The sequence below is a fragment of the Nipponia nippon genome, unplaced genomic scaffold (assembly GCF_047370975.1).
Source record: "Nipponia nippon isolate SJK-2023a ecotype South Korea unplaced genomic scaffold, ASM4737097v1 scaffold_3, whole genome shotgun sequence".
In the NCBI taxonomy this organism is placed as follows: domain Eukaryota; kingdom Metazoa; phylum Chordata; class Aves; order Pelecaniformes; family Threskiornithidae; genus Nipponia; species Nipponia nippon.
Window position 1 is genome coordinate 55,550,952 of NW_028262347.1, and position 17,079 is coordinate 55,568,030.

Genomic DNA, 17,079 nt, shown 5'->3' on the forward strand with positions numbered 1-17,079 from the left:
GAGCCTATAGGCTCTGGTTTCTCACTGTTGGTTAAATTAACCATCCTCAGTTTTGAAATTTTATGATACAGGACTCAAGTTGTATCTTGTTTTTTCTGGATCTGTTCTGACCTATCACAGATCTGATATGTGATTCAGCTAACTTTCAGTACTTAATAGTACAGGTCTATATCAAAGATGTATGTGAGTCTAGCAGGGTTGAACACTCATGAGTGTATTGGTACTTTTCATACTGTGCCTCCTTCCAGTGCTGTTCTTGTTACCAGCAGCAGATCCATTAGATTTGCAGGAGCATTTCCTTCTGATATCTCTTGCCAGACTCCTTGCAAGAACATACAAAAGGCAGTTGTTAAAGGACCAGATGGTTGCATCATGTGGTAGCTGTGGAAGCTACTGGGTAGAATGGTGTATTCTCTGAAGATTGCTCTCCTGAACAAATCATAATGCCTTGTGTCTGCATTACAAATACAGACTAGTGAGAGGCCATCTCTGTTTTGCTTTTATTGCTATTTCTATACAGAAAAGAAGAAAAAAAAAATGCAGTGTGCCAGCTGCAGTCTAAGTTGCTGTTGCAGAGCTTAAGGGTCCTGTAATGTAGGACTTAAGTGCAACAAAACCTCTCATTCCATCTCAGATGCAAATGGGAAGTGTTCAGAAAGAAAATCTACATGTCTGGCTTGCTCATCTTCTGTGTGACCAGCTATTAAATCACCATGTACCCTGAGAAGTGTCAGAGCCAGGCCCAGCCTGGACTTACTTCCTTTTGGAAGATACACTTTCGTACATATAAAAAGCTATAATATCCTGGGCACAAACACATGAAAAATGAGTATGAGTGCCTCTTGAATTGCTCCAGGATTGGTGTCCTGTTGTCTTCCTCTGTATTCCAGAAAAAAAAATATAAAAAGCTTCCTTAGAATTTTAGTCCTTTTTCTTGTCACAGGTGTGAAAGAAATACTGAGCTCTCTGGCACTGAAACAGATTTATTCCATGGCCTTAGAGGTATTTTCCTTCTGAAACAGATTTTGAGGTAATGCCATCAAATAGTATTCAAGAAATCAAACCAATAAAACTCTAAGCCTGTTTTTATCAGACACTGTAATTGAGTTAAAGCATTCTGCTTCCTTTGGATCCATTTCCAATTAAGCAATTTTGTACATGTAACATAGGTACATATATAACAAATAGCATATGTAACAGAGCATATGGGTCCTCCAAGGATCCAGGAAGACAGTTGTTCTGCTTGTTTTCTTGAGGGCAGGGATCAGGGTCAAGTGCAGGGAATCTGCTAATGGCATGATTCTCAGGTAATGGATTTTAATGGGGTTGGAGTACAGACAGGTACAGGACTTGCTTTTCTGGAGGAAGGTTCTTGAAAAGTGTTGATAGAAGGGAGCTTCTCCTAAGCAAAAAGATTTTTCTTGTCAGACTCCTCAAAGGGCACTGGTACCTGCCCTGATGAATAAATTTTGGGCTGCTTAATAGGCTAGGTTGCCATTGTTTACCTTTTGTGAAAATGAAAACCATGCATGAGATTCTTACAGATTTGCTTTCATTGTTTACTCTGGAAAGAATCAGTAGTTTCCTACAGCATAGTAAAGACTTTAGCAGCATGGCTGCATTAAGACCATCAAAGACCTTGTGGCTACTGAACACAGAAAAGTAAGGGCTCTTCATTCAGTGGGCTCAAACATGAAGCCACCTAAAGGAAAATATTGGAGAAAGGTTCTTGGGTTTCTTGGGTACGTATTACCCTAAGCAATGCAGTCATTTCCTACCGCCCATCTTCCTTCAGACTTGTCTGCTCTTAGAGGAGTGAGTACATAGTTACAGGTTGCTGTTTGCTTTGGATGTATCTGGTGTGTATGCTATTCAGTTTTTTACCTTCCTGACCTCCTTGGAAAATTTTTAGCTGGTCCTTTTGGAAGAAATGGCTTTTCCTCTCTGAATGCCATTACAGGCAAGTGGGAAATCCATGATTCAGTCTACACAGTGTATATTTTTGAGTTGAGCATTTTGACTGTAGTCAGTGGGTTGTGAATTCTTCATTCCAGAAAAACATGTAAATCAAGACCATCTTACTGTTGTTTCTAACTGCTATGTAGTGGTTAGTCTTATGGCAAGTCCTAATCGTTGCTTATCTTAATGAACCTCTGTGGTAAATACCAGTAAATGTTCATAACCTGCAAAGAAAGCTGTCCCTCCTCAGTGTTTCTACTGCTTTGATGTTGAAAATACATTTTGCTATAGTGTAAACTGCCCAGAACTACGCTCTGTGGAATGGTATTCCTGTAGATTTCTGCTTCCCCTCTATTCTTCCTGCATGTGCACATATGCATACACATGCGTATCAGCCTGGTTTGGCTGGACTACTCGCTCTTGTGATGACCTCTGAACATTTGGTTGTTTGAATACCTTCCTGACAACGTAAGCTTTATATAGATAGAGATTCCAGGGGAATACAGTGCTCTCTGAGCTTTCTGCGATGTAATATAGAACAGGGATCTGAAGTAAGACACTGTCCTTAGTGAAAAAGTATGCAATTTTCTCTTACTCAGAGGTAATGAGACTTGCACGTCCAAAACAAAGACCAGCAAGCGCCTTCCCCCATGTTGGGCAGATGAACGCAGAGGAAGAACCATCCACCTAGAAATCTGTAAGCAGTGCAGGCTGTCTTTTGAAGCAGCGATACCAGGTAGCCACACTGACAGGAACTGAAGCAAAACATGAATGCCAAGAGCAATGAGAAGCATGCAGTTCAGTACTTCGGACACCCAGGGCCATATGTCAATATTTAACTCAGTCTACTATATTCCTGGTTCCACAGCAGCCTTCTAAACACTGGTGTAAGAGTCCTGTGCTGCTGGGTAGAGAAAACTAGCCTGCCAATGGTTTCTCATACATGGAAAGCTTCTCCAAAACAGGTACTTCAACTTAAAGGAAAGATTTCTTTTTCTTCAGCTACATCTTGCCTCGAGAGCTCAGACTGTCTTAAAAGACAGCCTTTCAAAGATTGTATGTTGATTTTAGTAATTCCGAACACATTGTAAAAGAGTTGCTCTTTTTCTGTCTGGGTTCCCTAGAATACTTTCCACAATTTAAGAGCTTAGTCTTTGCAAAAATTCTGTGTCACGATATACAGTTTTCATGCGTTTTGAGGATAAATTTGATTTACTTCATCTTGTAATCTCCAGGCTTATTAAAGGGGTGATAGATTTAATATCCTCTCCTCTCCCACCCTGGCTTCCCCTCAAGAGTTCCTGCTGTTATGATCTAAAACTTGAAGCTGATGGATTGTCACTAAGAGCATCTTGCTCAAGACTCCTGAATATCTGAGATGCTTTTTCCCAGTGAGAACGGTATCTATTTGGGGAATGGGAGAGCTCAGAGTGTTAATGGTAATTTTTACCTTTTTTTGTGAGGTTTTGGGGCAGATGTTGTTTTAGGCCAACTTGATGTTGCTCTCTCATCCTTCCTACTCAAAGGAGCTTGTTCTATGCATAGCTATGGAGAGCAGTGTTGTTGCTTGAGAAAGATAAATGTCTCCTGAAAAACAAACAAACAAAAAAAAAAACCAAGAACCCCAACAAACTATCAAGCCACCAATGTTAGAGGCATATATAGAAATATGCTACATAAGATCCATTATTAAACATACTTTCACATTGGCTTGAGAGAAAAATTTAACATTGCTGCTTTTTTCATGTGGAAAAAGCTGCCTTTGCAGACCTCTATCACAAACCTCATCCACACTGACTAGAGTGCATTAAAGCTTTTTTTTTTTTCCTTAAGGGATCCACTTACTAGCTGTTTCAATGGCTATGGATTTGTGTGCTTGTGTTACTGGTCTGTATTCCTTGTTCATTGTCACTTTGCCCAGTCTTGCAAGTTCTGTGTTTGGGGAATAGTGCTCACTTAGCTGAGTGCACCATGTCACCTTTAATAAAAGATGTCTTGCCTGCTTCCCAGGTGTCTTCAGGGTAGATCTGCCAGTTGGCACCTGACATGTCATATGCATTTGAGTGAATACAAGGGCAAATCTCAATTAGAAGATTCTTTCTTTGCTTTTTATCTCTCCTCACCCCAAGATAAATAAAGGTGTAAAGTGGAGTACCAAACAAATAAAGCAGATACTGTTCTGCTTAATGTAGAACAGGCATGTTTAAACTATATATCCAGCAGTCCTCTAGTACAAGAACCATTATGCCTAGAGGGACAAAGGTGGTTGAATTTGCAGAACAAGTCTGATGTTTGTTAAAGTAATGGTAATGTTCTCTTGCTCCTGCAACGTATCATATCCTTTTTTTAGGAAGGAATAAGTAATTTCTTATTTTTTTAATCCTGTGTTCTGGCCTAGGTTTCAATCAGGTAGTTTAGGACTGTTTATGTATTTAATGACCTCAGTGGGACAACTGGGAAACTGAAAACTCAGCATCTGCATGGTACTTGAAAAAACCCAAGACCTTTGTAGTACCATTGTTTAAATTTGTGCACATCAACAATGTAAGCATAAGAAATTATTAAGAAATAATGATGATTATAGGTGTAGCAATTTCTTGCTTTTTGCTAAATTTAATTTTTTGAAGAGCACAAAATCACTTTTCAAAGTAACCTGAGCTACTAGAGGGGTAGATCATGGCTTTGGATCAACTGTTCTTCATGGGTAGATGAATTTATTTAAGCAGCACAAGGAACTTAAGTGTTTTCCAAAAAAATATACAAACAATATGATTATTAGTATAATACAAAGGGGGGTTTATAACATGGCAAAATAACAGATCTTTGCTAAGAGCATTTGTCTTAAGTGTCATATATGGTAAGTCTGCTCTTCATGTTAAATGAATGGAAAAGGAAAGCGTAACTTTTTTCTACAGAATCTCCTAGTAATTCTGTAATATGAAACCTGGAGAGGTTAAGTAATACATTGCATATTTATTTGTAATAAAAACACTGAATCATGTTTTCAGTGGGGGTCAGAGCTCAATCTCTGAAAAAATTGAGTTGAACAGATAAAGGTGGTCACATATTTTATAACTTATTGCCTTGAAAATATTTCAGCCTAAGAATGTAATCTCGTTGCACTGAAGGTCACTTAAGCTAATAGCCTGACTCAGGTGACTGGTAGAAGGGTACAGAAGATGGTCATGGTGAGAACAAAACAGGGCAATAGAGAGAGAGAGAGAGAGGTACTTCTCTCAAGGTGCTCTGGTAGGCTGAGGGATTACAATATCCTGACTACTAAACTAGGATTCTCCTAGGAGACTATCCTATCCTAGTCTAGACTATCCTGAGCCAGGTATTGTATCTTTATTTAACAGTCTGTTATGTTTTTTTCTGTTGTGCTTTGGCTGCTGTCCTTTGCCCCAGGATTAAAAAAACAAAACAAAAAAACCACCACAAAACAAAAAAACACACACGCAAAAAAAAAACCCAAACAGCAACTTGCCTATGCACTGTGGAAGAACAACCTTCTTTACCATGGGAAAGTTCTTTCTGCTTGCTTTTTGATGTCATCTTGGATTAGAAAAGCAATATATTGTTCCCCCTTAACCTTGTTCAGGATTTCATTGTATATTCTATTATGCTATTTTTCAGAAATATAGTTCTGTTTTTTTTGTTTGAAAACTTATCCTTAAAGGATAGCAAAGCCAAAGAGTGCATTTCAGTTCTTTGTGTCTTTAAGAAGCATAGAGATCAATCAATTATGTGTGAAGTATTTTGAAGTATGTAGTGAACTGTATGGATATTCAGTCCATTTGATTGAAGCAACCATATTCGACATAACTTCAGGAGCTTGACTTTATTCAGTGGGCTAATGATGATCAAAAAATAAACAGCTCTGCGCCTTCCCCCCCCCCCCCCCCCCCAGCTGGTTAGAGTCATCTCAAAAATAAACTGAACAAGGAACAAAAATGATCTCTGCATCTCTGCTTATCTTTTATCTAAATAATGCCAGTTTCACAACAATAACGTACAGACTACATTTCTTAAAACACTTAGACATGTTTGCAGCAAATCTTGTTTCCAGGACTTAATACAGAAGTGTTAAAAAGCCTTCTCACATGTATACTTGTCCTGGGTTTTGTCCTTTGTCCTTTTATAGTATAGGCTGTTCTCTGGAAGGGAGCTGAATGAGGAGGATCATGATCAAAATATCTGAGGATAATGATCAAAATAGTTGAGGATCATGATCAAAATTTCTGAACAGAAGAAAAGACAATATAAGATACTGCTATATACTGTCAGTCTGGATTTCAGAACTGAATTGGTATAATGCATACAATTTCACTGTTCTTGATATAATAATGAAATTGAAACTGGTTAACTTTAAAAAAAAAAAAAAAACTAAATTATCTTTCACACCTAAACATTTAATTAGATTAATGGCACTAGAAGCATAGCAATGTATCTCAAGGACAATAGCTGAAAATAACTTACATACTGATCTGCTTTTAGATGATCAGATAATGTATCAGTCTTATTTTGTTACCTGCAGAATAATTCCATAATCTTTTGTGGGACAAATCCATGTTCACAGGAGTCAATCATATATGAAGTCCTGTCTGTTTGTAGGTCTGAGAATTTTAATTCTCAATCTTGGAATGTATAAGGAAGAGCAGAACCTTGTAAAGGGCTTAAACTGTTTTCCTTGATAGGATCATTTCTGTAATTTTGTACGCAGAAAAAGCTAGTGCAAAGCAAAAGTCTTGAAACCAGAAGACTTAGAAGTTGCAAGAGCCACGTTCCCTTTAACTGAGAGTCCTGAAGAAACTTCAGAATGAAGTTTAATCTAGCTGTTGCCAGTATCTTATACAATCATATTAAAATTTTCTGTTCAGTTAGGGCCCTAGAAAATAGTAAGCTTACGTCAAAGGAGGGAGTACTAGGTACACTGTGGTCTGCAGGCCCTGGTTTTAGGTAAGTTGAAAATAAAATGAAACATTGAGTTATAAGTTGTACCTTGTTCAGTAGGCTGAGGACAAATTGAATTTTTGTAGGGAAAAGTAAACTCTCAAAGGTTAAGGATAACTGAATGTCAAAAAGGTCTTTGAAAGTCTCACTAAATTCATAGTCCTCAGCAGAAGCTGTTGAAACCTCAACTGGTAAGTTACACATCCACAGCTTGCTGACCTTGTTTGCCTGCCGGCTGTTATGGGATAGTTTTGTCCATCTGTATGTTGAACGAATTTTGCCTTTCTGGTCACCTTGTTCTATGGATCTGTGCCGCATAGCATGTTGATCATTCTAATCATCTCCTGTGATTCATGGCTTCCTCACTTGTGGACTGTCTTTAATCTTTACTTTTTCTTGTATGTTCTCTGGGGCTTCCTTTACTGCTCTGCAGCCACGTCTTTACTGTGTTTCCTTTACTTGTTCTTCACTTATGATAATGGTCCCAGCTTTGACTGTGTGCTTTCTCCTTCCCACTTGGCGACTACTGTATTCTTCTGTTTTGATCCCATGCTGCCCCAGCCTCACCAATTCAGTTTACACCCTGTCGGCTCGAAAGGGAAATGCCTGCTCTGTCTGTTAAGCGCTGTGGATAATAATTTCTTTCCCTTTCATCTTTCTTGTACGTAATGAAGCTGGTTCTGAGAGCTGTGGAAAAACATCAGATTTCTCTGAAATTCTTACCCAGCCTCCACTCTCAAGTTTACTTTGTGGGATTGTCCTGGTCTCTTAAGATGAATGACAAGTCCACAGCTAAGCCACTTTGCTTTCATTTTGTCCAATTAATAGTTTCTCCTGCTTTCTTGCACTAGTCTTTCATATGATCTTAGGGTATTTCATAGATCTTGTCACCACTTTTTCCTTTCCCTTCTTGTCTTTCTGTGCTGCTTGTTAAGCCCTCCATTCCAGGAAGATAAAAGGTGATGACTCATGGAAATTTCTAACTACTTATTCAGATCAAATCCACATAGGTCTCCAGTTCAGGCTCTTTCACCAGCTTCGTTGTTGAAGTATACATTCACTGTTTTCCTCTTCCGGATAACTCTTCTTCCCATCTTAATGCTTTTGGTAGCCCAGATTTTTTTCATTCTTAAACCATTTTATCTTCAGTATATTTTGCATGGCATGTAGGGGGAAGTGAAATAAGCTGGTAGCTGACACTCCACTTTGCACTGTGTGTGTTCCCCTCATGTAGGTGATCTCAAGTCTTCAGTTAATGTTGTGGCAGTTAAAGCTGCCTACTAATTTATTCAGCCTGTTGAATTCTGTCTTGACAGACATGCAGTAGAAGGCCTGCAGGTTCAACTTCAAAATAACAAACACATTGTTTCCTTCTCAAGTATCTATCTTAATTCTTAGTCATTTGGCTGTGCTACCAAACATTTATCGCAGCTCAAAATCGACTTTTTCCTCTGCCAGAGTGCATACCTCTGAGGTGTGTCAAAATCCTACCCTTTCTTTCAGAAGAAGGGCAGAAAATTGATTCTTAGTCATTGCGCTGTTATTGTGTCTTTCTGGCACTTTTGTAACACTTTCTAGGTCCTGTAAATGCTTCCTCCTTATCTTTGTTGTGTCTCAGGCCTTCTGTTTTTATGCTTCCAGACAGACTGTAGCTTCCAGAATTGTATTTGTTGCTTATTAAGTTCACCATCTTACAATTTTCAGTATTTGAAATCTAAGACCGGTAATTCAAATTTGGAGTCGTTCAGGACAACATTGTCTTTCTGCATAGTGATAATGGCATTGTCAAGGCAACCCTCCCTCGGTTCTCTTACAAACACTTGCATGGCTTGCTTCGTTGATACTTATGCATAGAGCTAGAATGAAGCTATTCATCCTCCTAGCCTCTTTGAGAGTTTGCTATTAACAAGATATTTCCTAGAGATTAACAGTTTTCTGGTAATACTTGGGGGAGAATGTCATTCTGAGGAGGCTGCTGGTCATGAAATAATAGAATTAATATTGTCTTCCACTATACTTAGTATTGACCACTTTTCCTATGTCTTTGGATTTCAATATTTTTGAGATACAGCTTTGTAATTCTAACTTGGAAATTCCTTTATAAATACTAAGTGCTTTTCAAAATAAAATGTGTATAAGAGTTTGAAATCTTTTGTGGTTTTAAAACTGTCTAAACAGGGTGAGAATATATATCTGACCTTCAATGAAACAAGTCCTGGCATTGTGGTATTTGTATGAGGCAATGTCGTATTCAACAACCAAAATTGGAAATAAGCTAACAGATACTGTGGCTAAGTTTGTCATGTCTAGGATAGCATTTTTAACAAAAGAAAATTTCAGAGAACTTTGTAAGAGAAGTAGGTTTTTGAGCAGGGCACTGTGGCTAGAGTTGGTACTAAATGTAGCATGTGTTGGAACATATGAACACATCCAGTGCACTGCAGAGATTGATATTCACGAAAACTGTGGCAGTCTTAATGAAACAAAGCATATAATCTGAGAGGGTTTTTAGGCTTAATTTACAAAAACATCTCTACTGTCTTCAGTCCTATGCCCTGGATATAACATCCAATTCTGTAAAATTCTGATATAGATTAGGCTTCTTCCACTGTGATACAGTGATTGTTCATCTTTTTTGAAAATATGGAAGAAATAGGTTCTGAAAAGAACTGTAGCTATCATTTAGAGATAACTTAAAGGGCCTGTGATAAAAGTGTATGACTAACAGAAGGTAACTTAAACTGCACATTGTCTAATAAAACTGAAGGGTATTCAATAGAAGTATGAAACTTGAAATTTAAAACCAATAGAGGCAGGTTTTGGTGGGGTGTGGGTTTTGGGGTTTTGTGGGGTTTTTGTTGTTTTGGGGGGTTTGGGGTGTTTGTTTTTTGTTGTTGTTGTTTTTTTACAAAATTTGTTTTCAACCAGTGATGTTGCTGGTATGCCTATAAGGCTGTCGTAGACGAAAACTAATAATTCACTATGTGCCTGCCTACTTCCTGGACAAAAACAACCAGTGAAAAATCAAGTGAAGTTGCTCGTAGGCAGGAGGTGTATCATTGTTCATATGGTTTATGTATCTTGAGATCTAACATCTAGCATAATGTAACATGCTCTCAGAGACAGAATATTGGGGGGATAACGTTTAAAAGTTTTTGGTTTTGTCTTTTTTTTTTTTTCCTTGGGGAAAAGCCTCTGTGGCCATCCTCATTTCCTTCAAAAGCAGTATTTTAGTGGTGTAATCCTGCCTTCTTCTGAAAAAAGGGCATTGTTTTGAAAGTAGAACGTCTTTGTTCTGTGATATTAATGTTCTGTGCCTTGGCCAGTAAGTTTTCAATAGCATTACTATCCTGTTTCTATTCTAGCAAGCTTTGCTGTGTACTTGTATATGATTTTTCATGTATAGGGCCTGGTAAATGAAGTACGTATTCATTTTATTAAGAAATGCTGATAAACTCATTTTCTTTTTCCTGCCCAGTATGATGAATTGGTTCCTGCATCCTTGACAACCAAATATGGAGGATTTTATATCAACACTGGTACACTGCAGTTCCGCCAGGCATCTGACTCAGAGGATGAAGACTTTGCAGAAGACAAAAAGCATAGGCCACCTAAAGTGAGTTATCTTAATTATGCTTTCTATACAGAACTTACAGCTAGGTTGACATTGGGAAATATTTGATACTCTTAGAATGGCTCAGCTGAAGAGGCTGAAAGCAGAATGATGCACAGTACTGTTTTATTGGATTTTCTGTTTTGTGGCTCATGTACTAGCATTTGGGAAATAACTGTCCACAGGCTGTCCAGTCTTGTAAGACTAACCATCTGTTTAGGCAAGCTAACAAGTTGTGTCCATCCATCTTGAAGTGACAGATGATTCTGTAATTTTACAGGAATTTTATTATATGAGATAAGAACTTACATTCTCCAACACTGCTTTTATGGTTTTGCACAAAGCTCGCATGATTTGAAATTGTTCCCAATATTCAGAATAACACTTAAAACAACGTATCTGTTAAAATAAACTTGGTGCATAAGAGTAGCTATATTAAAAAGTATATATACAGTCTTTCCCAAACAGTGTGCTGTCCTGTGTACTTTGACAAGTTATGATCAATGTGAATGTAATTGCTTGTGTGTGACGTTCACAAGTTCCATGCAATTCCAAGAACTTTCTGCTTTCTGATGTCCTTTCCTGCTCTATAATTATTTAAATTTAATATAATTTTAAGGGTCTTGTATTGGATCTGACTGGGATGGAGTTAACTTTCTTCATAGCAGCCCTTATGGTGCTATGATTTGGATTCGTAACTAAAATAGTGTTGATAACGTACCAAAGTTTTGTCTGTTGCTGAATAACATTTGCACAGTGTGAAGGCTTTCTTTTTGCCTACCCTGCACCAGCAGGTAAGCTAGGGATCAGCAAGAACTCGGGAGGGGAGACAGCTCATCTGAATTGGTCAAAAAGATATTCCATACTATGTAACCTCATACTCAGTAATGAAACTGTGGTAGCAGAAGAAGGTGCGGGGCATTCAGTCTTCCAAGGTGGCCATTGCTCATACTGGCTGGGCATCAGTCTGTGTGTGCTTTAAAGTGTTTTATTGAAAACTCTGAATTCAGTAACTGTTTAAAAATGACTAATCATTGAGACTTGTCAGTAACTGCAATTGCTGCTAGGAATCCAGTGTACTGTTTGCCTTTACACACATTGAGGTATTTTTCCTGGCTCTGAATTGGAAAGTTTCTTGCTGTAAAAGTCCTTTAGGGTGGAAGAATCATTGTCCTTTAATTGATCTCTCTTCTAGATAGCAAAGTTGAAAGAAAGTGAAGATCATGGAATGAAGAAGCGCAAGCGGAAAGACGAAGGGACAGAAAAGGAGAAGAAGCCTCGGAAAATGAAAGTTCCTAAGCAGTTGGGGTAGGTTTCTTACTTTAGATGAACCTTTGAATTGTATGTAAGGTTTGGTTTCAAGATTGTGTGCCATAGCAAGATTATCACAGCTGTTCAGAACATTGTGTTTTTAAACTATAATTAATAGCTAGTAGATTTTGGTTTGGGAATTTGTGTGGGTTTTTTGCATTAAATAAGTCCTACAAGCTAATTTTTTTGTCCCCCAAAATTTTGAACAAGGAATAATAAAACAAGGAGAGACAAATTATAGAAAAGAAATTTTGAGTCTGAGTAGCACTATCCATCATTGTTCTACCCAAAGTCTTACATAGCACTAAGAATTACATCTTCGAATGAAAAATAATTTTCTTCCTAGCCCTTGGTTTTTAATCTGGAAAACTATATACACATAGCTTGATTATTCTACATGTTTCTTACGAACTTTGTGTGTGCTTTTCTGAGTTCTGAGGCTAGCATGGAAAGATTAAGGTGGTGGGTTTTTTAATTGGCTTCTAGAAAACTGTTATTGAGTGAAAGTTGTCTTATTCAAGTCGGTATTGAAAATTTACTGATAGTATTTTTCATCAAGGTGATGAATTGGTGAAAAATGCTCAGTTTAAGTAGCATATAGATGTTGAGCCTGCATGCATTCTCTTAATTAGCAATTAAGAGAATTTTTTAACATACATGGTGTGCCTAAACTTAAAAGTAACCTACCACCATTCAGGAGTCTGAGAGTCAAGTTTAAGTATTTCAGTAACAGCTGTGAGTTTAACAACTGTGCCAGCTTCTCCATAATTAAATTGAGAAGTCAAAAGTAAACAACCTTTGCCTTGATGTGTATAAAACTTAGCAACACAAATCAGTTGGAGAGCATGAAATCATGTGACCAGCAATGGTTTGTGGTAGTTGATAGAATAGTCTGAAGATGGAAGCACAAAGTACTCACTTCTTCCCCCTGATAATTTTTTTAATTGTACTAAACTCCCAGATTTTTGTTAAAGGTTACTAAGGCCTCAAAAGTCACATGCATTCTAATGAAAGATTTTTCTTCCACAGAGTAATGGCCTTAAATTCACACAAGTCTGAAAAGAAGAAAAAGAAATTGTATAAAGATTCACTCTCTCTGGCTGCCATGATCCGTAAATTTCAAAAGGAGAAGGAAGCCATGAAGAAGAAGGAATCTAGTCCAAAACCTCCAGTGACTGTTGCAACCTCTACCCCTAGTAAAATTCCTTCCTCCTCTCTCAGTGCAGGAAACGATATCTCTGACTTGAATCTTAGGATCAGTGATCCTGTCCTCTCCATTTTTGGTAGCACAAATGAACGTGAGCTCCTGCAAGAAGCTGAAAGTGCCCTGGAGATGCTGGGAGACATTGACTTTGACAAGTTGCTTGATGGCACTTCTGATGGCAGCCCAGTATCTGAGCTGTCAGGAGAAAATGGAAATGTCACTCAGGCAACCTACACCTCTCAGGTCATGACACCCAAGCAGGTGCCTGCCCTCCCAGAAGGTCTGCCTATGCTACTTGAAAAGCGCATTGGAGACCTTCGAACAGTAAGTATGAATTCACTGATACGGGATTGCATTCAAGAATCTGAGAGAACAACGAAGAATAATTAGAGCCTAGGTTGTCATCCTTTAATTGCTTGCTGAAACTCTAAAATGTAGAATTGATCTTAATGTCAGTCTTTAATGGCTGTATTGATACTTAGATGAAAATGGGCAAGGAGATGATGCAGGTCAATTGTTAAAGCAGTGTTTATTTCGCAGTGGAGACAAGGTTTTCTAAATCTGTGTACAGTAACTTGTAATGTTTGTTTGGATTTTTCCATAATGGAAATGTCAGTGTTACTTTAACTTGAATTATTAGTTGGTGAAATGGATGGGTGCTTCCTTACTTTGGAGGAGGAAACCTGAAATATATGATTGCAGCTTACAAATCAATGTCTTGAATGTTTGGCTTTGTAACATGAATGCTAACTTGCCAGTTTAAAAAACAACAACAACAACAACAGTAAAGAGCACCAAAAAACACCACCCAACTACAAAAACAAACAAACAAACAAAAAACTCCACAACCACAAAACTGAATATTTTCTTATATTTTCGTTTGGAAGGTTAGAATGGAGTCCAAACTCATCAAAAATATTAAAGTATTAAATCCACAGGTTACAAACATCCCAATAGCTTATTGAAAGGGATCAGAGCTGTTAAGGTATTATATACTCCTTGTTTCAGTTGTGGATGTTATCTTAAGTTGAGAATAAATTTGTTGTTTGATTGTCCAGGTTCTGATATATTAAAGCTTTTCCTTACTCAGAATAAAGTGCAGCTTTTCCTTACTCAGTAAGTTTTGAAAAAGCAGTTCAAGTTACTACCTTTTTGGAAAAAAACAATTTAAACAGTAGCAGAGCTTGCTTTGCTACAGGTTAGAGTAATGATAGAACGTAACGTTTATCTTACCTATATGTAAATGTCGTATAGTGTTCTTAGTTATTTTTAAATGTGCAAAGCTAAATACAGCCAAAGGGTTAATATTTACTAAAGTGAGAGAGGTGAATTTGTCTACGTTTGAATATTCAGGTTAATTTTGCTGTGAATCAGCAATAAGTTTCTAGCAAAACTGTAGAACAACTGGATTAGGCCAAAAGTCAGGAAGTGTTAGTGGCTCGCCCCAAATTCATGCTGCTTCACTGTATGACAAGCCCCACCCAGTTGGAAGAAAGCTTTAATTCAGTGGCTCTTGGAAAACCTAACTCTTTCTATCTTCTGCTGTTGATAATGTCTTCTAGAAGTTTGGTGCTGGCTGAGCAGAGCATGTCTACCCATACACCTGGGGAAAATCTAGATTGTGTGTTGATGTAAAGATTGCAACTTCCTTACCTTCTGCAAATTGCAGTCAACTGACACGTTATCAGTGGGGGAAAACATCTAACAAGCAGGAAAAAAGAAATGGGTCTTGTCAAATACCTACCAGGCACACAGCTTTAGTGCTCTTTAGTGCAAGGAAAGCTAAGAAGTTTATAAAGCTGTAGGAAAAAGCTTATGTTCCATGAATAGAGTATGATATATCTAGATAAAAAAAAAAATTTAGAAAGCCACTGACTAAATACAATAAAAACCTCCTGACTTCCTTTTGTAGATTAATATCTTCTAGTTCCCTAAGTGGGCAGTTCTGAACTACCATGACAGAAGACAATATTGTACACAAGCAGGAAAGTAATAAAATGGTTTTTTTTCTATTGTCAAGGTAACTATCAAGATAATCTGTCTGTGAGGGAAAAAAAAAAAGGAAAAAAAAAAACAGTTCAGTGATAGCAATGCAGTTTTTGAATCTGCCAATGTTGCTCTCTTCAAAAGCCAGCAACGCTGTCCAGTATGATAGTATAACGCTGAAATCGCCTTTTAAGGTCTACCTGGGACTGACATGTCAAAGCATATCTTTCCTTCCACTTTATATAAACCAGAAGATGATGATAATCCTTGTGTTAATTATGCTTAAAGATACCAGATTTAAGACTTTCAAACTTGTCTTTTTGGTATCCTGTCACTTGTAAACATCCATAACTTTTCTAATTTTTTTAGCAGGACAAATGCTTCAGTATTCTTAAGCAGTTAGTACCATCCCCTCAGCAGCTGAATTTACAGTAGAAAGTAGTGAGCAGAATGCAGTCCTTACAGGAACTTAAACTCCGGTATCAGTGTTCATAACTGAAGCAGTAAAGCATTCAGACAATGGGCTACCTTATGGTTTCTGATAAGAGTGTCACTCCTGTTTTCCTGTGCAGTGTAGAGTTTACAATTCAAGAAAATATTTTTGTTTCAAACTTAAATGGGTCAGTTACAAAGAGCAAGAACAGTGAGTATTTCATAGTAATAAAGGAATTTTATCAAGTTAACACTTGCATTTATTTGTAGTTTTTAGCTATGTTGTCACAAGTCACTAAAATTTTTTTTAAAAGGCAGAATTAGAGATTTTTAATTTATTTGAATATTCAGCCTCATAGCATGTTGGCTGCCTCTAATGTTTGTCAGTCACTATAATGATACCACACTTGCCTATTTTTCTGCATGCATATCCTTTTCCAGCTCCTTTTGGATATTCACTGTCTGGTCCCAGTGCCAGAATATAAGATGAAACTAAGCCTCTAAAAGTGGGTTTGTTTTTTTTTTTTTTTCCTCTTGACTTCTGTAAATCTGCAGAGTGGATGAACACTAGAGAGAAGATCTTACTGATTTTTGTAGAATGGTGCAGGGAATTGGCTTTCTCCTACAAGCTGTCATTGTTTGTGAAAATAAGAATCTAGGTGATAAGAACAAAGATAAAGGGATTCTGCATGGGAATTCCTGCGAGATCAGTAAAAACTTCTAATAAAAGGAAGTGTGTGTAGGAATAAGGCTGTTCTCCCCTCTCTTCCCCCCCCCCCCCCCCCCCCTCCCCCGACTCAGGAGGAGACCAGACAAACAGAGATATAGTCTAAAGATGGTGAAAATGCTGGACAGCACCAGAAAAGAGGGATGAGGTATTCCTCTAGCATACATAATCCCTTTGTAGGAATTGCAATGAAGGATTGAGATGGATCTAAAAAGGCTGGGAAGTTGTAACTGCGTGAGACACATAACAGAGGTAGAAAAGGAGCCTTTCATAGACTGAGAGTAGGGATGTGATGATGATCTTGCCTGCTTGACTTGTCAAGCAATGCTCCTCTTTTTAAAGCAAACAGGGGTAGTGGAATGTTGCTGGTGGTGAGATAATAAAACATCTCTACCATTTTCTTTCTTCCTGGTTCTTGAAAAGATAAATGTGTTAATATCAGTGATCCAGGCAGATTCTAAATGGAATGATTGTTTGCCCTAGAGCAAGGCACTTTTATTTGAGTATAATAACAACAATCCTCACCTTTTTTTCTAAACAGCTGAGTATAGTTTGGTTTTGTTTATTTTTTCCAAGTAATACTGTTCTCTGGAAAACAAGAATGTGATACATCTGTAAAAGTAAAGATACAAAGCTTGTTAGGATAAAATGCTCTATGAACTTTTGGATACTCTTTATTGCTGTATTTTCAGGCCGCCAAGATGTTTGATGAAGAAGGCAGGAAGAAGTTTTTCACGCAAGACATGAATAATATTCTGCTGGAGTAAGTGCTTATCTGTACAACCTTCCCTTTTTGGAAAGGGGGTGAAAGGAAAAGTACAGAAGAGGAAATATTATTGAGGTTGTTCCAACAAAGCCCTTAAAAGTCAATGAAGGTAGATCAGTCTAAGCTAG

At 37.7% G+C, this 17,079-nt stretch overlaps 1 protein-coding gene across 2 annotated transcripts in view; it reads left to right on the forward strand.

Moving 5' to 3' along the window:
- Positions 1-17,079, forward strand: part of UBN2 (ubinuclein 2) — a 57,560-nt gene that overhangs the window by 12,874 nt on the left and 27,607 nt on the right. For both annotated transcript variants that reach the window (XM_087765273.1, XM_087765274.1), the window contains exons 4-7: positions 10,391-10,528; positions 11,721-11,833; positions 12,866-13,364; positions 16,878-16,948. In XM_087765273.1, coding sequence (XP_087621399.1) covers positions 10,391-10,528; positions 11,721-11,833; positions 12,866-13,364; positions 16,878-16,948 — 821 coding nt within the window. The remainder of the gene's footprint in view (positions 1-10,390; positions 10,529-11,720; positions 11,834-12,865; positions 13,365-16,877; positions 16,949-17,079) is intronic.